Raw genomic sequence first — 26,337 nt, 5'->3', positions numbered from 1 at the left:
TGCCCTAGGTCACAAATGCCTCCTTCACCCAAGCTCCCTTCTGCACCCAACCTCCATCCCAGACCCTGTACCTCCTCCATTAATATCATGGAAGAGTGCGGCCCTCAACCACTTTCTAAATTCTTGGAGTGACTCTTATAAAAAATTATTGTCCACCCTAACTAGAGGAATGAGGGAGCAATCACAGCTAGAACAATCTTAAAATCAGTGTGAACGCAATTTGGTCTTTCCACTCTGGCTGGACAGAATGTAGGACATATTTACATCCAGGCCAGAAGGGACTGTCATGATAATCTTGTTTCTAATCTGACTACTACACATTGCAGGCCACAGAACCTCACCCATACATTCCTGTATCAGGCCCATAACCTCTGAGTTAATGCACTTCCCAAATCTTGATCTGAGGACTTCAAGTTACAGAGATTTCACCATTTACTCTAGTTCAAACCAGCAAGTGACCCATAGCTCATGCTGCAGAAGAAGGAGAAAATCCTGCAGTCTTTGCCAGTCTGACCCAGGGATGTAAAATTCCAGTTAATCAGTTAACCAACTAAGCAGGATCCAGGCCATAGACAGTTCCAGCCTGCAGGGCTCCCAGCTCCGCGCTAGGGCTGCTGCCGGCTCCTAGCTCCTAGCCCCTGCTTGCGGCAGGCCTAGACTCCATGCAGCAGAGGCTGCTCTGGACAAGAGCAGCCCCTGTCCATGGTGGGCCTCTTGTGAAGCTGGAGCAGCCCCCTGCCCACAGCAGGTGGGGAGCTGCTCCAGCCCCCACCAGTTAGCGATTAACCAGAACTGGTAAGCATTACCCATTTAGCGTTATGCTTACCAGTTAACCTTTAGAATCCCTAGTCTGGCATAGGGGACAATTCCTTCCTGATCCCAAATACAGTGATCGGTTAGATCCTGGTGATGTGAGCCAAAGAAGTTACTCAGAGCCCACCCCTTCCACTATCTCATCTTCCACTGCTAATAGTAGTTGCAGAGGGGGCCACGTGCCATTTTAGGCACTCTCATTATACCATCCCCTCCACACACTTATCACGCCTAGTCTTAAAACGAAACGCTATGAAACATCAAATGTGGTTTATTATACTTTGTACATGTTTGTCTACGTTATAACGGTTAACCACTGGAATGTCTCTCTGAGTGCTTACAACAAACTAAGAGAAGTAAAAGGTACCGTGTGTCTATGGAAAAGCCTTTGGCACTGGCGCATTCTCGGAGCTCAGCAAAAAACTCTTGCCGCGGTGGAGGATGTCGGCGCAGCAAGGCGTGGTGAGGAAAGTTCTCCCAAATCATCTTCGCCACCCAGTGGTTGGCAAGGATCATACATTCAGCTACAGTCTCGTGCACCTCTAGTGGCTGTTTAGGGATGAGATCATGAATGTTCTTTTTATCATCCAGCTGTACTCTTACTTCCACTCCTTCCAGCTCTAGAGCACCACAGCTGTCGCGTTTAGCCCGAACATGTCGAGCTACATCAGTCAGTTTTCCTATTGCCCAGACCAGCACTTCCAGCTTCTGCTGTCTAGTTCTCTCATCCAGTTCTTTGAGTTCCAGGATATCATCAACTACACTTAGGTCACCATCTAATAACCCCTGTGCTACCTCGTAGACCAGTTTGTATGAAGACTGAATGATGGTTCTGTTGTACCAGACTCTCAGGATTTCATAGGAATTTTTATCTAGCTCCCACATGACACTGACAGCATACCTTAAAAATAAAAATTTCAGTTAATCTATTTATAACCACTTCCAGTTTTCATAAAATGGAACTTTAAAGAAATCAACATTTGAGAAGCCTACAGATTCCTTTTAGTTTCTTGAGCTAACAGCTCTATATTTTACTTCAAGAAATAAACAGGGCCTTGCCAGTGCCACTCGTTCACGCAATTGCCTTTCAACCCTGAGGACAATACGGTCAACACATGGAGACAAATTACATCAGCAATGGTCCGTATCAAGAAACATCAACCACAACTGATACCCTTTTGAGGAAAGAAGCTGATGTTTGAATGGGTATAAAACCAACAATAATCTGATCTATGGAATTGCTCTGAGCATGAAATTTGTCCCCAAAAAACTCTTTAAAAATGGAGAGAGATGCCTATTAAAGGAGCATTACCAATGGGACACTTACATGACAACAAATGTTTGTTGTGGACTACATCATTATATATTCATAAAAAGACCACGCTCAGTTTTAGTTGCGATTGCATGCTAAGTCTTTGAACCTACAAGGAGTTATGTTTCTGTTTGATTGATGAACAGAACTATTCTCACTAAATAAAAACATTAGCACATGTATACATCTTTGTAGGATAGGGTCAAAGAAGTTCTTTCACAGGTAAGATAGGGATTTGTTTAAGTGCATGTAACTCTAACTTGAAGATTTAAAAATGCAAATTATGTGCATTTTATACACATTAATTTGCACCTCCAAAATAAATGTTTCCTGCTTTTTTAAATACACCATTCCTGTGATGCTATATAAAAATTACTGGTTACACTAACTGGTTACACTAACAGAGTCACCATGAGTCCCAAATTGAAAAATCTTATACAAAGTATGCCATGTAAGGTATTAATAGAAAAGTTAGGATTTACTAACTAAGATTATCCTGTTTATATGCATGTACCATCTTTGTACCCAAAGTTATGAATATTTGCTATGTGATTGTATCGTAAACGAATGTTGCATTCCTGAGTGACAATCTCTAGATTCACATCAAGTCTAGACAGCTATGGGCTGATAGACCTTAAGAACCCTCCAATCACACAATGGGCCATAGAAGAAACTCATTCCACTCAGAGGATGCCTCAGACAATGAGAAGCCAATTGCCACCTCCTTTAATTCAGCAAACCATGTAACGGCACATGATATGCTCATGTGACCTTGAACTCCATCTTGGGCCAGTAACTTTCAATGCACCTAGGCTGTGAGTTTTGTTTGGGACAGTGAACTTCTACGTGCAAAGTAAAGGGTATAAAAGACCTCTGCTATTTTGCATCTTTCCTGCACTAATTCCGTAGACTATGGATTTACAACTAAAAGGATCATCTTGAACTGTGGACCAAGGACTTTCCTTTTAGAAGTTAGCTTACAAAAATCTCTCTGGTAACAGTCTATTTCATCACTGCTACAAACTTGATATAAAGACTTTGCAATCATTTATAAGTCTCTTCTTTTTTATGAATAAATCTTTAGTTAACTAAGGATTGACTGATTGCGTGACATCTAGGTGAGATCTGAAATAAGTGTTTGATCTTTTGGGATTAGTAAAAACCTCACATATGGTGAATAAGGTTTTCAGTAACCTCTCACCATATTAGATCTGTTCATCTGGATGGAATACAAGGACTGGAATGTCTAAAGAGGATTACTTTTAGTTTCTAGTTAACCAGCTGGTATTGCAGAAACTCTTTTGTTACTGGCTTCGTGAATGTAATTAGAGAATAAACCACCAGTTTGGGGAGATTGTCTGTCCTATTTCTTGAAGGCTTCCCTGAGTATGGCGCACTCACTGTGGCCCTTCCACAATTCCTTATTAGTTTTGCAGAATTAATCTCACTACACATGGGATATTTATATACAGGATCCCAAATACGTTAATCGCGAACATTTGTACAAGAGATGTACTTGGATACCTGTTCATAGCAATAATTAAGTTATTTGTGTAAATCTCTTGTGCATCAGTAGATCTCTCGTTAGTTATCAGTATTACAAAAATCGTACCTGTCAACTCTGCTAAGAAGAGAGCACAAGTCAGCACTCAGGATGGAAGGCAGCATATCATAACGACGATCAGCTAAATAATACGTTGTTGCCCTGAAGATAAAACACATTCATAGTACATCTCAGAAGCAGTTTGCAACATAAGCACAACTTCAGCACAACAAGATACAAATGTCACCTGATTTCAAAAGGTTAGTTTTACACACCGCACACAAGCACAATATTGCAATCATGTTAAATAAACATTCATTTACAAATTATGGGCCCAATCCTGCTTTCCTCATGCAACTTCAGTTTGGAATTGTGAGTGCACAAGGAATTCAGGGTTAAAGCCTACAGCTAAAAAGTGTAGTCAGCTAAAAAGAGAAGATTATTCATAAACTGTACCACGTATCTTCACTGGCTACCAAGTTTATAGAAGTCTGCAATTACATAAAGCAATATATTTAATAAAAACAGAGTTTCAATATTTTAATTTCAAAATAATGGCAAGAATAGAAGAGGACTGACATATCTGGCAAATGAAAATATGTGTATGCCAATACCCCTCTTAAGTCATAAGTTTTCCAGCTGACTCCAAGTATCCAGGCCTGCCGACAAGGGGGCAGTAGGGACAATTGTTCAGGGACTTGGGTGATTTAAAAGAGCCCAGGTGGGCCTGGCTGCTGCCACAGTACTGGTGGTTGAGAGTTCCAAATCCTTTTAAATCGTCGGAGCAGTTGTAGCTCCCCATCTTGAGAGGATAGCCCCCAGTCCACCCCTTCTGCCTACACGCTCCCCTTGTGGCCAGAGCCTCTGACCCCCTCCCCTGCTTGGAAAGAAGGTGGAAGAAGCTGAGATCATGAATGGAACAGAGCGTAGGTGGGGGTCAGGAGAGTTAAGAGGGGGTGGGAGTTTGGGGTGTCCCACTCCCAGATGGATTGCCTGCCATGCCTGGGAGAGGAGATTCAGACTAGGTAGCCCAACTGGGCTGCTGCTCCTGGGGTCTGTGAGAGACAGGACTCTCCCTCAGCCCCAGACTGGAGGGGAGTTTCTGTCAAGATTTCTGGTGAGTTGCTGGTATTTTGAGATACGGGGGAAAGGGGAATGTGGCTAAATGGGAATGATCTTATGGGTAAAGTATAGCAATTGAAGGTCAAAATAAATACTTCTGGGATTTTATTTGGATTGGTGTCACGGTAAGAAGCTGCTTTTGTGCTATTTACTCTGCCTTAGGCTTTGTCTACACTTCTAAAATTAAAGCGCAGCCACAGCAGTGCTTTAAACTGAAAGCATGGCCACGGCAGGAGCGCTGGGAGAGAACTCTGTGTAAACTACCTCGACTGGGGAGTAGCTAACAGTGCTGGGAACATTGGCACTTTCCAGCTGTACTTGATGTGTGCATGTTTTTTCACACCCCTAAACCCGAAAGTTGCAGTGTAGTATAGTGGCAATACAGACTTACCCGGCAAATAGTTACACATATGGAGGGCTCCCATGCATAGGCATTTGCAGGATTGGGGTTTTAGTGAATGAATTCGGGAGTAAAAGCATGTGAACAGGCCTACCTCATGACATTTGCAGGGTTACATTTCAAACAAAGTTTTCGTAAGTGGTATTAATAGCTTAAGGTAAAAAAAGAAAAGGATTTTTAACAACATAATTTTTGGAATGTTGTAGATATCTGAAAATTGTGGTCTTTATTATTTTTTTAAAAGATACGCTATATTATTAATTAAACCATGATACATTGTTAAAAGCTGGAAGAACTTCACCACGGATCCTGTTTGTTTGGCCATTCAATTAAAGTTGGATTCCAGGCAAGTGCTGCCACTGACTCAGTAGCAAGCAGTAGTTGTGGTGCTTAGGTGTACTGGTGGATTAAGACCTTATTTACAAACTCTTCAAAGTAGGGACCTGTCTGTAAACTTTGAAGCCAGGTGTAAATGTACTCCAGAGCTTCTATTCTGAGTTGGTTACTTTTGCGCGCGCGCGCACGCCACACACACACACACACTCTATCTCTCTCTCTCGGACTTTGCCTGTTGCTACAGGGTTCTGTTGCACTTGCACAGCGTGGGTCCTAAACATTAATTTAAAATACCTATCACCAACCACTTGATGTTTTACTTCCCTTTGTATTTTCAGTGTTGTCACTTGTTTCTTTGTGGCTTTATGTGCTGTGTGTGTTGCTTTATTACTTATTTTTTACTGTCCTATGTGTGTGCATTATTAATCAAATTAAGAGTCGATATCCTTAGTAAGCCTTAGTGATGCCTTTTACTCTCCTTTCTTTTCCAGTATCAGAAAATATTGTACTGATATTTGCAATGAGAGCATGATTCTTTGACACATAGATTTGTTTAGCCTCTTATAGCTGCGCTATGTATGCAGATAATATGCATGCAAGAGGGCTAGTTCTTTGCTCTGCAGAATCAGTAGCATGCTAGTGTTTTGGCAGTTGCTTCATTTTTTCAGAGCAGCTTGGGCCACGCCAGAAAAGTGAACTCAACAGCACAGCTGGCAGCTAACTGAGCAACAGCGCGGCCCACTGACTGTTCCACCCCGGGGCCCACAATTGTAGTCAGCAGTCCTGCAAGCATCAGAAATTTTACTTGTTGGCTCTGCTATGTGATTGCACAAAAGAGCCTCTCCTTATACTTTTAGGAGTGTTATTTATATTTTGGAATTCATGTAAGGACTGCTTCTTGTGTCACAAATATATCTTCTGTAAAGATATAGTCCCTCCAAAATTCAACAAGCCTGGCAGCACTGAAACAATACAGGCCACTACTAGTAACTGCATCAAATAATTCATTTTACTAGACTTCCAAACCTGTCTGGGAAAGACACATTTTATGGATAAAAAAAGGAAACAAAGCTGATCAAAAGGGAGTCCCTCCCACAACATCCTGCTTCCTCCAGGCCAGCAGCACAATAAATATTTTTGTGGCAGCTGAGTCTACCAAACATGACATATTATCTTGTTTATTTTTAAAAAGCTAGGTTTGATGTCAGTTTCTCTTTAGAAAACTAATAGGCTTCCCACACTCAATAATCTCTTAATATTGTTTAAGAGTCTAACTACAAACATCCTGCTCCTCCTCCTTCCCCAATCTGCTTTTACAGTTTCTATAATAAGTACAACTTACCTTGCTCTGGCTTCAATGTCAGTGTAAGAATTTACTGCCACAAAATGGGTTACGTCTGCAATATGGACACCTAGCTCCAGGTTCCCATTGGCTAATTCTCTAATGGACAGGGCATCATCCACATCTTCACAGCCTTTGGGGTCAATGCTGAATACTAAATGTGTATCCCTCAAGTCTATGCGTTTTAATTCCTCCTCTGGATTCACCTTCCATGGATTCTCTGGGGTACTGAAAGGCATCTCACACATCTGCACAAGAGTATCAGCAACCATAAAATTATAAGTTTTCTACATACAGAGGTTACAAATTAGATTTACATTTCATTTTTTTCTCTTACAATGTCACAAATATCAGTATTTATACTGAACTGTACTCTCCAAGTCTTTCCTTCATGTTTACCTTACAAGAAAGTATTAATGTCCCCAGACAGCTCTCTTCAAACCCCCAGCGGATTTCTCTCCTTAGAAGACTACAGTTTGGGAATTACAGTGTTAAAGAGTGCAATTCATCACAAAATCAAACCTGGGCTTCTGAGAAAGGAGCAACAGAAATGCCGTTCTCCACCAGAATTGCTGCGGTCTCCCCTTCAAGATCTCCTATCCGCCCTAAAACTCGTACAAAATGTCCATTTGGATACACGGATGTTGACTCCCAAGAATCAATTCGCACAACAACTCTACAGTTCTGCAGTAAGACAATAACTCATGTTAGGGCAGCAATTCAATAATGAAAAACAATCAACATAACCCAAAGACACTGGCAATCATAAAAATAAATAAATACACAAATACATGCTGAAGGAGACTACACATTTTCCTTATTAAATACCATTCATAAGCATTTAATAAGATAATCCATATCTTCAAATTAAAGTCAAGATATACATATGTTAAATTCATTCAGACCTCAGGCTCTAATGTACAATGCAGCCGAGAATCAGGAAGCAATAGCTCCTTTCAGTTTGGCACCTCTGCTGCCTCCAGAAGATTTCAGTTGCAGCAGAGAATCCAGTTAGTAGAGTCATTTATTATATCCTACATAATAATCTCTGTACTGTTTGAACCTCTCTGGTCCAGTAACATCCATGGTCCAGCAGGATAAAGGGCCTCTGGACCAGAGAAACCCCAGCGGCTGGGAGTCAGGGCCAGATGGGAGGCCAGCAGCCTTGGAACAGGAAGTCTGGTGGCTGGGGCTGACAGTAAAGCCTGGTCAGCAGCAAGGAGGGAAGCCTGGCAGGCAACCCGGCAGCAGAGAACCTGGCAGCTGGCACCAGCAATAGAGCCAGGCACCAGCAATAGAGCCTCATTCCACGAGGAGTACAGGTAGTTTGGAATAGGAAGCCTATTCCGAACTACCTAGTTCGTGCCGCGTGTAGCCGCGGGCACGGAGTCCGAACTAGCAGACATTTAAAAATGGCGGCGCCCGGCAACATGCAAATGAAGCCCGGGAAATTCAAATCCCGGGCTTCATTTTCAAGTTCGAATGCCTACATTAACCACCCTAGTTAGAACTAGGGTGGTAGTGTAGACATACCCCTAGCTACTAGAAGCCACTTGTCCCAAAACATATTACAGTCTATGGAAGGAGGAAGACCCATATGTTTTAATTAATATAGAGTACATTTGCAGCTAATGCTCTAAGTGTTAGTTGTATGGTAATATGTCATGTGTTCATTATGCCCTCCCTGCTACTGGACTGCTGTGAAAAATAAGATGTCACATCTGCTTCTGTAGACTGACTTAGATTCAGGGGGAAAATGTAAACAGTGACTATCAAATATTTACATGTACCAGAAAACCAGCCTCTTCTCTCATCTCCCATGTATTTATTTTACACAGAAAATCTTTGGAGCAGTGAGTATTTCTATTATTTGCCTACACATCATATTATTTACCTGTAATGCTTCAGCTTGCTGCGTACTGATCCTGATTTTGGGAATTCTATAATCCCAAGGTGTAACAAGGATTTTCTGGGCATTTTTACCCTGAGATTGACTCTCTTCCATCGATGGAAAAGTGACCACATAATCTCGCCAATTCTTCTGAATGATTCCAACAACTCTGCCTTTGAAGGAGAAATACCTTTGGCTAGACATCAAATGGTTAGACCAGTGGTGCCCAAACTTTTCCTGGCCTCCTTCCCCCTTTACCAGTAACTGAATCTATTGACACCCCATCTGCAATACTGCACAGCCAAGGCTTCCTCGGCAGAGAAGGCAGAGCTGGGGAAGAACTGGGAATGGAGGAGGAGCTGGGACTGCAGGCAGAGTGAACCTGGAGGTAAAGAGGGAATGAGGGCAGAGTTGTGGCTGGAGCTGAGCTGGGGGCAGAGTAGGGGGATGTAGCACAGTTGTGGCTAGGGCCAGAGCTGGGCAGCAGGTGGAGTGGACCTCTGGCTGCGCTGAGTGAGACTGGATAGTGCTCCCTGCCCAAGCCTGTTGTTACTGTTCCCCACCCCCACAGTCTGGGGATCACTAGTTTAGGCAGGAACAGTAAAACCTATGTGGGAGGTTTGGAGGATTCATCACTCTGCAGGATGAGCTTGTTTGTCCACAAGTCAATACTAGGATGGCTAACGAGATCTGATATGCAAGCAAGTGACTAATGAGTTTTAGATTGTGGCTGTACGAGTTCTGACCTGTTTTGAGTGCTATGCATACATGTTTTAATCAAAATCAATATTAATGTTGTTCAAATACAAGTTTATGATAAACCAACATTTATACAGCCAGACTCTAATGAGCTAAATTTATATAGCACCATTCATCCCAAAAGGACATCAATGTGATTTACAGACATAAACTGATTGTCCATAAACTATCGACAGGAATCTTCTTAATTGATGTTAGGAATGCAGCCAACTCTGGAGTGGAACATAGTAATAGGGATTTGGAAGCCTAGGTCTTTTGGCTTTCAATGGGAGATAGGCACTTAAATCAAGGCACTTTTGAAAGCTTTATAGGCAACGTTACTTTGAACATGGCAAAGTAGGAGGCTCAAGTTAATGTTTTGTGTTTGAGGGTAATTATGCAGAATTGGGACCAGGGTGTACCATGAGTGATTCTATCAGACTTGTGTTGTGAAGTGAGAGACTGTGCGTTTGGGTAGTAAAGTATGCAACATATCACTCAGACCAATTTCAGCTCAGCTGGCATTCACCTTAATGTTAAGTGACTGTATTGTTGATAAATGCATCTGAGCAACTATGACTCTAATTTAAAGTGTTTTTCTGTGGGAATATTATAGGATGGGCAGACAGTACTGCCTATTATTAAAGTCAACCAATGCCTTCTATTGTAAGATCTATTTTCCATTACTTGTAAATTTGTCAAACTAACCATTTTAGCTGAAATTTTCCATGCCAGTTGCCTCTTTTAGGGTAATTATTTTTGGAAAATGTAGGTTCAAAATGATTCAGCCACTTCCAAGAATACAGCTAGGGAAAAATATGTTGTGAAAAAAGCAGTGGTTACAGGAAGGAAAAGGATGTTTTCATAGTTAAGGGAGTTGAATGCTGCCCTGGAGAACTGGATTCTATGTAAGTTTCTGCCACAGAATTCCTAAATTATGCTTAAGTCACATAAGCCAAATTTTTCACAGAAGGTCACTTACTTCCTGGGTGCCTGACTGGAGACCCTGGTTTGCAGTAAAGGGGAGCTGCGCTTTGAACATATTACATGTTATATACTGCTAAGCTCTCTGAAAAATCAGCTCCTAAGTGTCTCTAATTGGACTCCAAAATTAACTAATACTTTTGACCTTAGTTTCTCCGTACCATATTTTCTCCATCTTAAAACAGGATAACACTCCTCTTTACCTCACAGGGGTGTCATGAAAATAACTTCGTTAGTATTGTGACGAACAGAGATACTATAATTCTGAGTGCCATACAGAAAAGCCCATGAGGAAATAAAAAATTCTGTTTTCAGGCAGCATTTGAATAGAATGAAGTAAATAAGGCATAGAGTCACACGTAGAACAAGGAGAAAAAATACTGAACAGCTGTTTATTTAATGAGCACATTCATTGTGTGCTGCAAGAGGATCTTGTGGAAAAAAATAATGTGTGATTGTGAACCATAATACATATGCACAAGGAGGCTGATTAAAGGTTGCACAGAACATCTTAATTTTGCCATTTCCTAACTTCCGAGTGCTTGACCTTGCACCCTGAATGATGTTTTTTGTTTGTAGTTTTGTGCATGTAACGTATGTATCTTGTTTATTAGTATGGTATGCCTTGATGATTTAACATGGAAATTTGGAAAAGGGAGCAGCTTGTATAGCCATAAGCATCATGCAGTCTTGCAAACTGAAGAAGGCATATACTTTCAACCTACTTTGCACTGTTATTTACTTTACCTGTGGGCATAGGTTCACTGGAGGTTTCACCTGGTGCCTTTTCTTCCGTATCATTTTCACAAAGGGCAGCAGTTCTTCCTTTCCATTCATTCTGGAGTAACAACTCTACAGCTACTACATCACCATGGATTGCACGGTTCCGAGCTTTGGTACCATGAATAAGTATATCGCTTTGGAGATCTAGGTAAAATGATAATAAAACAATACTATACATTCTTGCAAATTCACACCTATATTTTGTCGAAACAATAGTTTGCAATAAAGTGGCCGTTCTCATAGGAATGTTCCCAAAAGCGATTTTTGGTAAGTAGCAATGCTACACTGTAGGGAGGAATCTTTCCCTTAGTTTTTTGAAAAGATACTGAGCAATTTAGTTTTTGGAGTACTGGATAAAACAGTCACACTGTCATCAGCCCATAGTGACCAATGCTTTTTTCCTGCAAATATCTGTGCACATGCTGAACTTTAATCATTAATAGTTTCATTAAAGCCAAACCTAAGCGTACACATACGTGTTCACCCAAGGCAGTCAAGGTCAGGCCAAACCATTTAGCAGGACAGAGCCATAATCCATTAAACTATCAAGTATGGGAGAAGGGGAGGCTGAAATACAGATTATTGTTCAAAGGGATATACAAGGAGCAGCTGCCACAGTCTTCACTGCATGAAGACAACCTGAGCACCCCCATTTCTCATATTTTCTCTCTCCACTGTCCTAATGACTGAGGAGTTAATATGACTTCTTGTTGAGAGCCTGGAAACCTTGTTCCTGAATAAGCTGGAAGGAATCACTAGAAGTCACCCAAACTAATCTTTAAATACGGCATTTTACTGGAAACATTTACCTGTTTCTTTACTGCTAGCTCCTTGAAGTCGAACAAAAGCTTCTATTTGTGCTCTGTGCTTATTGACATTCAGGACACCCTAAAATAAAATAATAGTCACTAATGAATAGATGCAACCAGATGGGGGAAAGGAATCTCCGCACCCCAAAAATGACAAACTTTATACATATTAAATGTACTCACTTCTTAAAAATACATTTAAAAATGTTTTCTGGTATTTTTCACACAATATTTAGAACAAGACTGCTTCTCCTTGTGGGGAGCATACTACACAGAAGTGTGGAAATACTGAATTTCTGAAAGAGCCAAGAATTCTTTCTAGATGTTTTTATTTACTGTAATGCTGATGAAAATTTTGAAGACTACGGTTCTCTTTTTATACACAGATTAGGCAGGCCACAAACAGTCAGTGCAAACTTTCACACTTGGCACTGCCCACAACTTTGATTCAGAGGTATCACCTCAAAGGCAAAAAATTCAGTCTTTCTGCATATTCTAATCTTGCCTTCCTACTGAGGCTGCCAATAAAAGTACCAAGTTATTGCCTCTTACAGTGTTTTTTTCTTCTAATTTTCAAAATGTGTCCACTAACGGGTCAATGTAAGTTAATGAAGAGCCATAAGATAGTAATGAATTCTAGCTACTAATGATATGAACTGAATTCAGACAGTCAACCTAGAGGTGAGAGTTTCTATAGCTTCACATTTTATTTGTATTTTAAAAAAAATAGATGTGTTGCTTCTGAATACAGTATCTAGTTTCCCAACTGATGGGTGAATCCTGTGCTAACACAATAATCTTTAAACGTCAGTTGAAATGAGCACCAACAGGCTCCTATCAAATCTTTTTCTCTGGGAAAAGAGGCCACTGCATGCAACATCAAGCCAGAAAACTGAAGAAAAAAGAGAGGAATCTTTAAGACTATCTTGTGATGACCTTTTTCAACTTATTTGAGAGGAAGGGGACAGGAAAAAAAAGATTCTCAAAGTTTACTTATCTTCTTCATATTCCTTCTTTGTTCAGAATACTCCTTCCAATCCCTTCTATGTTTTCTTTCATGTCACTTCCATACTAGGAAAAGTTTCCATTTTTTTTTACCCCAGCTCCTCTCCACACTACTTTTCTTGAAACCTTTCAATAAGATTTTCCTCACCAATGCATTCTCTCAACTTTCTGCATTTAATGTTCTTTTATTTATCATAGTTTTTGGAGTTAGACTTTAAATTCCTTAGTTCAAGGCCTCATCTTTCTTTGTATTCTCTATAAATAATAGATTACCTGTATATATCTTCCAGATTTGATTCCAGCCTCCAGTACTTCCACAGGAAGATGTTCAGAGTATTCCTTCCCATTTTTTTCTTGGCTTTCACTCTCTCGTTCACGCCGAGATTGAAGTATGGAATCAAAGAGTTCATGGACAGCCTTTAAGTCAGGCCAAAAATTATCCAAGTAATTCTGTATATATATTATAAACAGAGCACAACAAATTTTAAATAGAAAGCGATGGTTTTTTTCACAACAGAATGCTATGCAGACTATACATTGCTTGTACCACAAACCCATTCCAGCAGTAATCTAGCACAGATTTTGATCAATATCCCTAGAGAAGAATTGTGCAGTGCCCCACTACATTACTTTGTTACCATAAATACTTCAGAAGGATTTTGATCAATATTTTCGTTTCAGATAACATTTTAACTATACAAATTAAGTAGCTTTTTGAAAGATCTAATTTAAAGTAAATTAGATTCTGTTAAAGTTGCTTCATTTTTTATAGCCGAAGACAGGAGTTCTGAAAATGTATTGTGCTGCAACCCTCTTCAGACAACAAAAATGACTAGAAGACCCCAGGAGGGGGGACCAAAGCCTGAGCCAACCCAAGCCCTGCCATCCCACGGTGGTGGGAGACAAAGAAAAAGCCTCATTGCCCCAAGCCCAGGGTTGGGGCCAAGCTGAAGCACAAGGGCTTCAGCCCCAGGTAGGGGGCCTATAATCATAGACCTGTCGCCCAGGGCTAAAGCCCTGAGGCTTGGGCTTTGGTCCCAGGTTCCAGTAAATCTTAGCCATCCCTGGCGACCCCATTAAAATGGGGTCCTGACCCACTTAGGGGTCCTGACCCACAGTTTGAGAACTGGTGGTCTAAGATACTGTTTAAAACAAAGAGCACATCTACACAGCAGGGCAAAAGTTGAATTAAGCTAGGCAACTTGAGCTATGTCAATTGCGTAGCTTAAGTCAAAATAGCTTAATTCAGGTTTTGGCACTGTCTACACAGCAGGAAATCAAAGGAAGAGCACTCCTCCTTCCAATTCTCTAATTCCTCATAAATTGGAGGAGACAAAGTAAGAAGTCCTCTATCTCACCACTATTTTGAAATAATGGCTTGCAGTGTAGACACACTTTGTTATTTCATAACAACATCAGTTATTCCAAAATAACGCTGCTGCCTAGACGTACCCAAAGTGGGTTTTTATTAGTTTGTTTAAATGTTATCGTTAGCCTGACAACATCCCTTTCATAACCCAGAGTATTTTCACCAGACTGAATACAAGCCGGAATGGTAGTTACTAGAAGTGGTTTACAATTAGCAGATAACTGGTGGTTTACATTACGTAAACAGGTGACGTTTCATTTTGATTGCTAATTGAATAGGGATGTGAATGGTTAACCAGCCCCTCCTGCAGCCTGACTTCTGGACACTAAGGCTCTCATGCCTGGACCACAGCTATTGCCGGACCACAGTCCCCATTTAGGGAGGTGCAACCTGTATTGTGGTATTTTTACATGCCATCTTTAAGGTGGATTAATATACACTACATACATTACAGTCTTGAAATTGTCATTGCTTTAATGTTTGTGTAACCCACACACCTAGTGTGGCCTACTGTCCCATGCAGTGGCACTTAGACCACAGCGACAGCTCAGAACAAGAGACTTCTACAGCATGGGCTGAGAGGCAGCTGCCTTTTAGCTCAAACAGCAGAGGCACCTATACAAAGCTCCAAAGGACCCAGGTTCAAATCCACCCAGTGGCAGTTACAATTGCAAAAAGGACACTCTCTTCTACTTCTTTTAACAGGTTACCTTGAATGAAATCACAAACACTCCTTCTGTTTCACCTCCATATTCTCTGATACCATCTTCATCTTCTGTTACCATAACTACTGGCAGCTGACCCAAGCAGTGGTTATAATACCATACTGCTGCATTGTAGATACTCCTAGAAAAGTACAGGTCACACTAACATGTTTATCAGATTGCATTTGTTATGTGTAAGACATTTTCCAGGGTCTATATTTCCAGCAATTACATTTCTAACATGCATACACTGAGACAGGGCAATCAGATTATCATATCGCTAACATATTAGTCAAAGTTATAGGTGCTCTGTGAGAAGGAGACAGATAGGGAAGGAATGAGGCTCCCTGCGCTAACGCACAATCACATAGGACCCAGCTATGACAAAGATCTAGTGCATCTTTGCGTGTGAGGCTGTCAAACAAGTTGGAATGTAGCCATGTCTGTAACATGCTGGTGGGACTATACTTCATTACTTTCCAAAGCAGGTGTAATGTCTAACAAGAGTTGCTCTTCTGTTTATGACCAGTTTTTGGCACAGTTTCTATAACTTGGCCACTACAATTCCGCATATTCTAAATCCTCAAGTACCTCAGAGAGAAGAAAGCAAGTTCTTCCCAATCCATCTCTCACTGAAGTCAGTGAGAGTCTATGGTTAGCTAATGTATCTTCAGTTAATGGTTTATTTTTAAAAGGTTCAGACCCATTTACCCTTGCCAAAATTCAAAACATGTATATTACAAGTGCAAGTCAAGTAATTGCGTGAACAAATGCTGCTTTGACCATGCAAACTGAGCACGCTGAATAGGTAAACATACATTTTCTGCATGAAAGTAAGCTTCAAAGTTTTAGACATTTGGCTTAATGAGTTCTAGAACACTACTGTTCATTACAGAGTGCTGTGCTGACGTCTAGAAAGGGCCTACAATTACTCTGCCTGAACATTCATAAAACTGTGTTCTATCTCCTACAATTAAAGATCCCTTCAGAACTCATCTCTGAGCTTCCCTCAGTTCAGTTTATTTTTATCTATTATTATAAACTTATGATTACATAAAAATAGAAGCAAATCTATCTTAAAACAATCTGGTATATTCTTAATCACAAAAGGACACCATAGGACTTCAAATGCTGTATATTACGTCGTGGCCAGGTAGTGTGACAGCTTTAGGTTTGACATGTCCGGTGCCCTAGCATGTCTAAACATGCATAGTCCATCTAGTCACACCTCTTTTGTTCAGTGCAACACCGCATGCCCCCATTATTCGTTAAAACAGTGGTTCTCAAACTTCATTGCACCCCGGTTCCCTTCTGACAATACAAATTACTACACAACCCCAGGAGAGGAGACCAAAGACTGAGTGCGCTCAAGCTGGCCACCCCAGAGTGTGTTGCGCACTGATTTAAAGGGCTTGGGGCTGTGGATGTCACTGCTGCCAAAGCAGCAGCAGCCAGAGCCTCGGGCCCCTTTGAATTGCTAGGCCCTGGGGCAGTTTTCCCCTTTGCCTTCCCCCTCAGTGGGCCTGGTTGTGACCCACTTTGGGGTCCCAACCCACAGTTTGAGAAACAGTGAGTTAAAACATACCTGGTCTGCCATTTCTCCATTGATTCTCCCCTCTCTCTCGGCAGATAACAATACTGCTGGAATTCATTAGCAAACAGAATACAGTCATTACGGGCATCCTTCACTAGATTTCGCAATTTGTTGTACTGTCTGGAATATAAACAAGAGAAATGTGAAATACACTAAGGAAAAAATGAAGGAAAATTACAATTAGTTTTAACACTCTAAGGTCAAATCCTGATGCCAGTTAGGGATGTCTGAGTGTAAACGACTAACCGTTTAACCGACAGATGCTCATTGGTTAATGGTGTAGGTTACAATCAGCAAAGCCGCCTCTCCGGGAGCCAGACGGGCAAGGACTGCCTGCTCCACTTCTGGGGAGGAGGCTTCACTGCCAGCTCTGCTCCCAGGGAGGCGTCGCTGCAGGCTCTCTTTGCAGCGTGGGTAGCCATGTAATCACTGAGATTTTCAGCAGTTACACGATGACCCTATTACATGATTTTTAACATCCCTAATTCCAGTATAGTTGATGGCAGTGTTGCTGCTGACTTTAATGGGGAAAAAACATGACCCTTGTAGAGCAAATGAACAGTTACTAAAATAACATGTACACGCCAAACATTTTTAGAAATACCTTGCTGCCTCAATACAGTATTTTCACAATACACTATAGATTACACCAGGGAGTTGTGAATCAAGATACCAACACTTTAACCAGCCTTTACCACCAGAACACAATGTGACATGAAACAAGCCTCTGCTGCTTTATGCCTCAGTTTCCCCCTTTGTAAGCTAGAGCTCGTAACACTTCTCAAAGTCAGAGTTGCGAGGCTTAATTCATTAATGAGACTGCTGGGTTACAAGTTAATTTAGACAACTTCTTACCTCTGAAATGTAACTCACAGTGTGACTCCCTGTCCCCTCTCTATGGCTGGACCAGAGGTTTATGAATCTGCTAAAGCCCTTGAGCTAACTGACTTTTAGATCAGGCAGCAGAGAGGCTCTTGCTTTTAATCCAGAAGTCTAAAATCAATCTCCACTGCCCACAATTCATCCAGGCCATCATGCTGCAGAAATAAATACTTTATATACAGGCAGTCCCCGGGTTACGTACAAGATAGGGACTGTAGGTTTGTTCTTAAGTTGAATCTGTATGTAAGTCGGAACTGGCGTCAGCCGCTGCTGAAACTGATCAGTTTCAACAGCGGCTGAATCTGGACACCAGTTCTGACTTACATACAGATTCAACTTAAGAACCCCAGGTGTCCCCAAGTCAGCTGCTGCTGAAACTGATCAGCAGCTGATTCCAGGAAGCCCGGGGCAGAGCAACTCTGCCTCGGGCTTCCTGTAGTCAGCCGCTGGTCAGTTTCAGCAGCAGCTAACTTGGGGATGCCTGGGGCAGAGCAGCTCGGGTGCTGCTGGGTTGGTCCAGTAGCGCGGCCGCTCCTCGGCGCTACTGGACCAACCCAGCAGCACCCCACCTGCTCTGCCCCAGGCGTCCTGATTCAGCCACTGATTCAGCCAGATCAGCTGGAAGCGCCATGGGTCCGGCCAGGTCCTCCGCCGCTTTGCTCAGCGTCTCCCTGGTCTCCAGCAGACCAGGGAGACGGGGAGCAGCTTTTCTCGCCCCGGAGGAGGCGGGCGGCGGGACCAGGCGTCCCGCCGCTCCAGTCCTCCGGGGTGAAAAAATCCCCGTTCGTAACTGCGGATCCGACATAAGTTGGATCCGCGTAACTCGGGGACTGCCTGTAATTCTTAAAAGTCTAATTTACCTTTCAATATTTGTGTTACTTTTTGCATGTCATTCTATGGCACAACAAATACAAAATGCCTGTCTTCAGCCTCTTTCATTCACAAAGTTAAGTGTACTCCTTGGCTGTGTCTAGACTGGCATGATTTTCCGCAAATGCTTTTAACGGAAAAGTTTTCTGTTAAAAGCATTTGCGGAAAAGAACGTCTAGATTGGCACGGACGCTTTTCCGCAAAAGCACTTTTTGTGGAAAAGCGTCCATGCCAATCTAGACGCGCTTTTCCACAAAAAAGCCCCGATCGCCACTTTTGCGATCGGGGCTTTTTTTGCGCAAAACAAATCTGAGCTGTCTACACTGGCCCTTTTGCACAAAAGCTTTGCGCAAAAGGGACATTTGCCCGAACAGGAGCAGCATAGTATTTCCACAAGAAGCACTGATTTCAGACAGTAGGAAGTCAGTGTTCTTGCGGAAATTCAAGCGGCCAGTGTAGACAGCTGGCAAGTCTAGACACAGCCCTTGTGTTTCAAAGTCTGCCTGAAAACAGGTAAGATGGCAGCCTTTCTCTCTGTGTGTGTGTGTGTGTGTGTGTGTGTGTGTGTGTGTGTGTGTGTGTGTGCTTAATTTTTTTAAACAGTGATTTATATATAAAATGATGATGGTTTTTAATAAAGCTGTTGTTTACACTTAAATTAGAAGTTTAGATTGGATTATCAATGGGATGGGGACACTATAGTACCATGAAAACTTATGATACCTGCAAATAATAAGTAGTTTATATTTTTGTTCAAGGAAAATACCTAACATGCAGTCCGTCCTTGCTATAAGTCCAAGATATGTTCCAAAAAATTTGGACTTATAGTGAAACTTAAAGCAGGGAATATTTTTCACGCGGCTGACATCCATTTGGGCAATTTTTTGTGTTTGTGTCTTAAGAGCGGGGAATGGAAGGACTGAGTTCCTACAAGTGTTATTTACTTTAGTGTGGAACGGATGTATACAGGGGCGACTTATAGTAGGGACGCCCTCTGTTATCAGAAATTAAACCTCTAATTGCTGTCCATTATTTCAAAATGTTCAATAAAATTAAGCATAATTATTCTTAGAAAACCGATTACAAGACAAGTAATTAAAGCAATGAAAAAACTGATAGTTGACTTTCAGATAGGAGTTACTCGGCAGATGCTTTGTCTCCAGAGATCCAATTAACTCACATTTCCAATGCAAATATTTTAACATTTCAACAAGATTTGTGGTTTGCCTGGAAGCAAATCAGGCATCATCACGTTAAAACGGAACCAGATTAAGATATTCTTAAAAGACGTACACTTCAAGACATAAGGCCAAATATTATGCATAAAATAATGCTAGCATATGCCCCAAATGTTTGACACGCACAAGAAAACGTAAGCACAGCCAGGGGAATGTTCCAGGGCTAAAAAGGCAAATGGTGGGATAACTAGAAGTACTGTATGGGAGGGTCCGGGGGGGGGGGGAGGGGACGACAGGAAGGGACAGCTGCTTCAGGGCCCAGCGATTTAAAAAGGCTCCCAGTCACCGTTACTGCAGCTCTAGGCTCTTTTATATTGCTGCCGGAACCACTGGCCACACAGTCTGGGCAGCACAAAAGTTCTGACAGGGAGAAACTAGCCCTCAGCCTCCTCAGGGAAACTCTCTCTGAGCCCCCGCCCCTTTTGGGAGGGTCCAGAGCCAGCCCCTCCTCCCCCGCCCCCGAATATACGTATAGTTATTTACTTACAACCAATCAGGGGTTAAGACATTTTTCCATTAAGCATGTTTGAAAGCTAACCTTTGCAATATTCACAGGAAATATTCTTACGACCAACTTCATCTAGCAGTTCCCAACCCTTTCCAGATGGGGACCCATTTTGACAATTCAGGAAGACTTGGTGTCCTAAAGCAATTCAAAAACGGAGGGGAGAGGGGAGGCAGAGCCACCTGGGCAGACACTTGGCGACCCTTTTGAAATGTAATGGTGACCCATATTTGGGTCCCGACCATAGGTTGGGAAACCCTGACCTAGATAAACCTTGATTAACCTTTGGGAATCTCAGAATTTAGAGCACAGATTAACTTATTAACCTTTGCATGTCCAATAAATATATTTTCCTGACCTAAACTTGAAACTGATTATGTAATACACAGCATTTAAATCTTCTTTTAAAGAGAAAAGAGCGTAAGAGAAGCAACAAAATATGTCTGAGTCAATAATTTTCTATTTCAGAAAAAAACAGAAAAATCTACACTTTAATCTATATAATGTACATTTTTATAATAACATAAAAGAAATACACAGTACAAAACACAAACATAAGCCATGAATAACACCTTCATAAAATGTATACAATTATATTGCTTTACAATTATGCATGTAAAATGCAAAATCTGCAGTTGTACAGTCTTTAGCTTCTAAGAAGCCACCTGACTGCTGAATAATATGCAAGTTGTAGTATTGTTCTTATCCTGTGAAAGAGGAAGAGAAAATGATGGGCCCATATATCTAACATTACAATTTCCCCCCTCCCAATTACATTATAAACTTTCTTGAGGGATTTTTTAAACATTAAAAATAATCAGTCTCTTGGTGAACTCATGTTTCCATGCTTATACATTTTCCCATTTCTATTCCTACAAATTTTAAATATAAAGAAATAGTAAATTATTATAGCATAGATACCTGCGACCCCTTTGATGCTGCACAGCTTGACATGCTGTTTGCATGAAAATAATCCCCTTTAGCTCTGGAAGCTCAAGGATCTCAAGGTAATCTTGGACAATCTTCCAGTCAGGGACAACATAATGAGTCACATCATCTGACAACAATTTCCCATCTGAAATATAATTCAAAAGCTTAAACATTCTTTTCAATTGTGGTTTATTAATAAAACCCCCAATGTCAGGAAATCCTTGTCGCCAGATTGTAAGGCCACATCTAAACTTATGTGTGGAAGATCAATCTTCCAGCATTCGATTTAGTGGGTCTTGTAAAGTCCCACTAAATCAAACACTGAGGGCAACAAAGTGTAAGGAAACCCGATGGGAGCATTTGATCCTGTTGATCTCCCATTGTGGAGATGGCGCCAAGCCCAGCTTAAGGTATGTCGACTTCAGCTACATAAATAATGTACCTTAATTTGACCTTCTGGGTCTAGTATAGCTCCCTCTGATACACAGGCAGCAGCACGGGGGGCAAGCGAGAACCAGTACGTGCGGGCAACCGGCTCTTAAACTTGCTCCCTGTGTGTACTGGCTCCCATGGAGCTGCCTGCTCCCCTGCACTGCTGCCTCTGTATCAGAGGCCACTGGGAAGAGGGGTAGGCAGGAGCCAGTGCTTGTGGGGAGCCAACTATCCCCCCATGTGTATCCATGTAAACAATGAAATTTTCAGCGGATACATGTTTATAAACGCATTTTAACATCTCTACTGTATGCAGTAATATGGCTACAACTTCCATTGAATTCACTCTTGCAGAATACGTATAATAAAGCTAATCTTTTAGTAATATTCCAGAAGATGGATTTTCTGTAAAGTTAAATGTCTCTTGAAAGCTTATGTGGGCTACACAAACCATCTTTGCTTAGCATCTGTACTGAGATTAACTTTGTGAAGACAACGATGAGTCCTGTGGCACCTTAATGACTAATGGATTTATTTGGGCATAAGCTTTGATGGCTAAAAACCACTTTGCCAGATGCTTTATATCTGATCCAATGCATCTGCTGAAGTGTGTTTTATCCATGAAAGCTTGTGCCCAAATAAATCTGTTTGTGCCACAGGACTCCTTGTTGTTTCTGCAGATACAAACTAACACAGCAACCCCTCCTGAGACTTTGAGAAGACACTATGCCATTTTAAAATATCTGTATGCATGAATTATGCAAACATGCTATCAGAGTGCCTGAAATATGTTTGCTGATCACAGTATGCCGAGTCAGAAACAAAAATAAATATCCATTTTCCAGTTCAACTATCTAAACAATTTCAGGGGACTATGTATTGTCTTTCTTTGATCTATAGCACAACTTACACTGAAGTCAATAGGGGAATCAGACATGTTGACAGAAGACAGCATGTGGTCTTGAGACTAATGAGTTACAACTTATCCCCAGGGGTGTGGTTCTCAACTCAGCAGTCCAATCAGCACACAGCTGCGGCCCATGTGACATCATCAGGGCCATACAGGTACTATTTACACTGTATGGATGTGGCTCTCATAGCACACAGACAGCTGCATGTGCGGTCCATGGGGTAAACAGACTGAGGACCACTACCCCAGAGGATTCATAACCAACTGCAGTGCACATCTCGTCTGCGTCTAGTCTAGCAAGATTTTACGCAACAAAATCTTGCCGCCTGTCTAGACTGGCCATGAGTATTTGCGCAAGAACACTGACTTTGTACTGTACAAAATCAGTGGTTCTTGTGCAAATACTTTGACACTCCCGCTCTGGGATAAGCCCTCTTGCGCAAGTATTCTTGTGCAAGAGGGCCAGTGTAGACAGGCAAGTTAATTTCTTGCGCAAGAAAGCCCGATGGCTAAAATGGCCATCGGAGCTTTCTTGCACAAGAGAGCGTCTGCACTGGCACGGATGCTTTTGCGCAAAAGATGTCTTGCGCAAATACTTTTAACGGAAAAACTTTTCCGTTAAAAGTATTTGCACGAAATCATGCCAGTCTAGACGCAGCCCTCTTGTCTAACATCCTAGACAACAACAGGCTGCACTAACAGTTGAGCCACAATCACACATGCCTTCGCAACCCTCTTCCCCAAAAATAAATCAGAAAGTTTTTGTTCTAAATAATGGTTAAAAATTTAAACTAAAAATTAAAAAGTTTTTTTATTAAGGATGAGCAGCTGAACTAAGAGTTAATACATTTGAAATTGACTTGAAATTGATCTCTGCTATGTTGATTATCTAATATACTATGTACATGTATCAGAAAAGTCCATTGTACTTATAACAACCAAAACACTCAAAAAGGCTACCTCAAAATAACCTATTATGTACAACATGGTAGTGCACTACACAAAACATCATCAAATCCAGCAATCACAGAAACCGGCAGTCTTCCAGTGTCTAAGACCAGCAAATACAATATGGATAATTAAATTTAATTACCTAAAAAGTTACTGATGACACAAAATGCCAAGAATCATAGGGGTAGCTGTGTTACTCTACATCTGCAAAATGAATGAGGAGTCTCTTTAAGGTGCTACCAGATCCCTTGTTGTTTTTATAAAAAGGCAGAAGTTTCAGTGTAAATTTTTTAGCCATGTTGAATATTTTAATATACATCAATATCATTTAATTCCAATTAGAAAAGAAAATTGAGTTTAAAAATGTCCTTAAAATGGGGGCAAAGACATAAGAATCTCAGGCCCAGGGGCTGGATGTGGCCCCTGGCTCGCCTGGATCCAGACCCCGAGGCTCAGGGCCCTCCCCCAGCACTGGGGAGCACACACCAGTGCTTCAGCCTCCCCACTACCCTGTTGTGGGGCTGCAGAACACAAAATCTACTAGGCTGGGCTCCTCTAGGCTATGGTGTGGGAAAGGAAAGTGGAGAGTATCTTTCTCCTTCTCGGTCAAGGGCCATGTCAGAGAGGGATTTTGCTTCTCACTTGTGTGTAGCCCCTGACTGATTTTTCTGTGGGTCCATGGCCCATAACCCAAAAAAGGCTCCCACCCCTGCTATAGCCCATAGCTACTGCACTGTTATAGGTAGTCCTATAGCTAGCCTTCCCCTTTCAATTCCCTTCTGTTCTTCTTCAGAATTGCATCTTCATTTACTTGTGCAGGTTTCTATTCTGCAAGGACATTTCGTTGTGCTACTGGCTGGTTTGGTACTCCCCCTCTTCTCTATTACTGTATCTGTTTTGTTCTGTAGGGTCTGCTTCCTCTGGAAATGATCTAGTTAACTTACAAGTGACAAAGCCTGTCAAGGCTGTTAGCAGAAGATTTAACCTGTGAACCATCCAAGTAGATGCATCCTGTAGGCCTTCCAAATGGTAAGGAAACCCGTGTAACAGGCATTTGCCAACCCCAGTATATACCGTCAGTTTCTGAATTTACAGTCTCAGAGGGCTGTACCCACAAAAGCTTGTGATACCATCTACATGTTTTGTTAGTCTTTAAAGTGCTGTTAGACTATTTGTTGTTTTTGTGAGTCTCTCCATATTTGTGTTATTCTCTAAGGCTACATCTAGACTGGCATGATTTTCCGCAAATGCTTTTAACGGAAAAGTTTTCTGTTAAAAGCATTTGCGGAAAAGAGCATCTAGATTGGCATGGATGCTTTTCCACAAAAGCACTTTTTGCGGAAAAGCATCCGTGCCAATCCAGAAACGCTTTTCTGCAAAAAAGCCCCGATTGCCATTTTTGCGATTGGGGCTTTTTTGCGCAAAACAATCTGAGCTGTCTACACTAGCCCTTTTGCGCAAAAGGACTTTTGCCCGAACAGGAGCAGCATAGTATTTCCGCAAGAAGCGCTGATTTCTTACACGAGATCGTCAGTGTTCTTGCAGAAATTCAAACGGCCAGTGTAGACAGCTAGCAAGTTTTTCCGCAAAAGCAGCTGCTTTTGCAGAAAAACTTGCCAGTCTAGACACAGCCTAAGGGTACGTCTACACTGCAACGCTATTTCTGGACACATCTCATGTCTTCACAGCAAGCCCATTATTACAGGCTCGCTCTCCTGACATCCCTGTAAACCTCCTTCTACAAGGCGTACGGGACGGGTCACCACGGGGCTTTATTTCGGAACTCGGCGCGGCGACGATACAAGACACGCAATGTGCATCGCTCCCACGGCGCCTCTTATCTCGAGTCACGGGGCAGGGCAGACGCACCCCACAGGGCCTGGCGCTGGGTCATGAATGTGCCCGGGTGAATCGACAGGACCCGCGTTTAACATTTGCTGGGCGAAATATTCCATGGGGGTGGGCAGAAGAGGACAAAATCCCAGCTCTAAAACTGCCCGCCCCCCCCCCGCTGGTCTTGCTCTAAAACTGCCCGCCCCCCCCCCGCTGGTCCTGCTCTAAAACTGCCCCCCCCCCCGCTGGTCTTGCTCTAAAACTGCCCCCCCCCCGCTGGTCTTGCTCTAAAACTGCCCGCCCCCCCCCCCGCTGGTCTTGCTCTAAAACTGCCCGCCCCCCCCCCCGCTGGTCTTGCTCTAAAACTGCCCGCCCCCCCCCCCGCTGGTCTTGCTCTAAAACTGCCCGCCCCCCCCCCCGCTGGTCTTGCTCTAAAACTGCCCCCCCCCCCGCTGGTCTTGCTCTAAAACTGCCCCCCCCCCCGCTGGTCTTGCTCTAAAACTGCCCCCCCCCCCGCTGGTCTTGCTCTAAAACTGCCCCCCCCCCCGCTGGTCTTGCTCTAAAACTACCCCCCCCCCGTCTTAGGGGCAGCAGTTTCAAGCAGGGGCCCGGCTCCCTGCCCCCTAAGGATCGCTCCGCCCCGCGCCCGGCTCACCGCGGGGGCAGGCGGCCCGGCACAGGGCGCTGCGGCAGGGCACGTCGGGGCGCAGGTAGTGCTCGCGCACCACGCGCACCGAGCGGCCCGCCAGGCCCCGCAGCTGCAGCACCTTCTCCGTGCGCTGCATCGGCCGCGCGCCCGGCCCGGCGGGAATGGCGGGAGGCGGCGCCAGCGCGCTACGCCGGAAGGGCGGGGCCTGCCTCGGGGGCGGGCGGGAGCGGCGGGGCCGCTGGGGGAGGGGCATGGCGAGGAGGGGGCAGGGATGGTGCTGGGGGAGGGGCATGGCGAGGAGGGGGCAGGGATGGCGCTGGGGGAGGGGCATGGCGAGGAGGGGGCAGGGATGGTGCTGGGGGAGGGGCATGGCGAGGAGGGGGCAGGGATGG

The 26,337-nt window shown here is 42.9% G+C and overlaps 1 protein-coding gene across 1 annotated transcript in view; it reads right to left on the bottom strand.

Annotated features, from left to right (window-relative positions):
- DIS3L (DIS3 like exosome 3'-5' exoribonuclease) overlaps positions 1-26,121 on the bottom strand; it is a 35,649-nt gene extending 9,528 nt beyond the window's left edge. The window contains exons 1-12 of the mRNA XM_075896870.2: positions 25,952-26,121; positions 21,162-21,315; positions 16,737-16,865; positions 15,158-15,293; positions 13,352-13,528; positions 12,074-12,152; positions 11,229-11,408; positions 8,763-8,932; positions 7,391-7,552; positions 6,869-7,116; positions 3,738-3,830; positions 1,181-1,714 (exon numbers count right to left, since the gene is read on the bottom strand). Coding sequence (XP_075752985.1) covers positions 1,181-1,714; positions 3,738-3,830; positions 6,869-7,116; positions 7,391-7,552; positions 8,763-8,932; positions 11,229-11,408; positions 12,074-12,152; positions 13,352-13,528; positions 15,158-15,293; positions 16,737-16,865; positions 21,162-21,315; positions 25,952-26,081 — 2,192 coding nt within the window. The 5' untranslated portion in view covers positions 26,082-26,121. The remainder of the gene's footprint in view (positions 1-1,180; positions 1,715-3,737; positions 3,831-6,868; positions 7,117-7,390; positions 7,553-8,762; positions 8,933-11,228; positions 11,409-12,073; positions 12,153-13,351; positions 13,529-15,157; positions 15,294-16,736; positions 16,866-21,161; positions 21,316-25,951) is intronic.
- Positions 26,122-26,337: the final 216 nt, after the last annotated feature.

This window comes from Pelodiscus sinensis, chromosome 14 (genome assembly GCF_052426305.1).
Source record: "Pelodiscus sinensis isolate ZL-2025 chromosome 14, ASM5242630v1, whole genome shotgun sequence".
In the NCBI taxonomy this organism is placed as follows: Eukaryota; Metazoa; Chordata; order Testudines; family Trionychidae; genus Pelodiscus; species Pelodiscus sinensis.
Note: the sequence above shows the minus strand (reverse complement) of the source record. Positions and strands in the feature narration are given on the sequence as shown.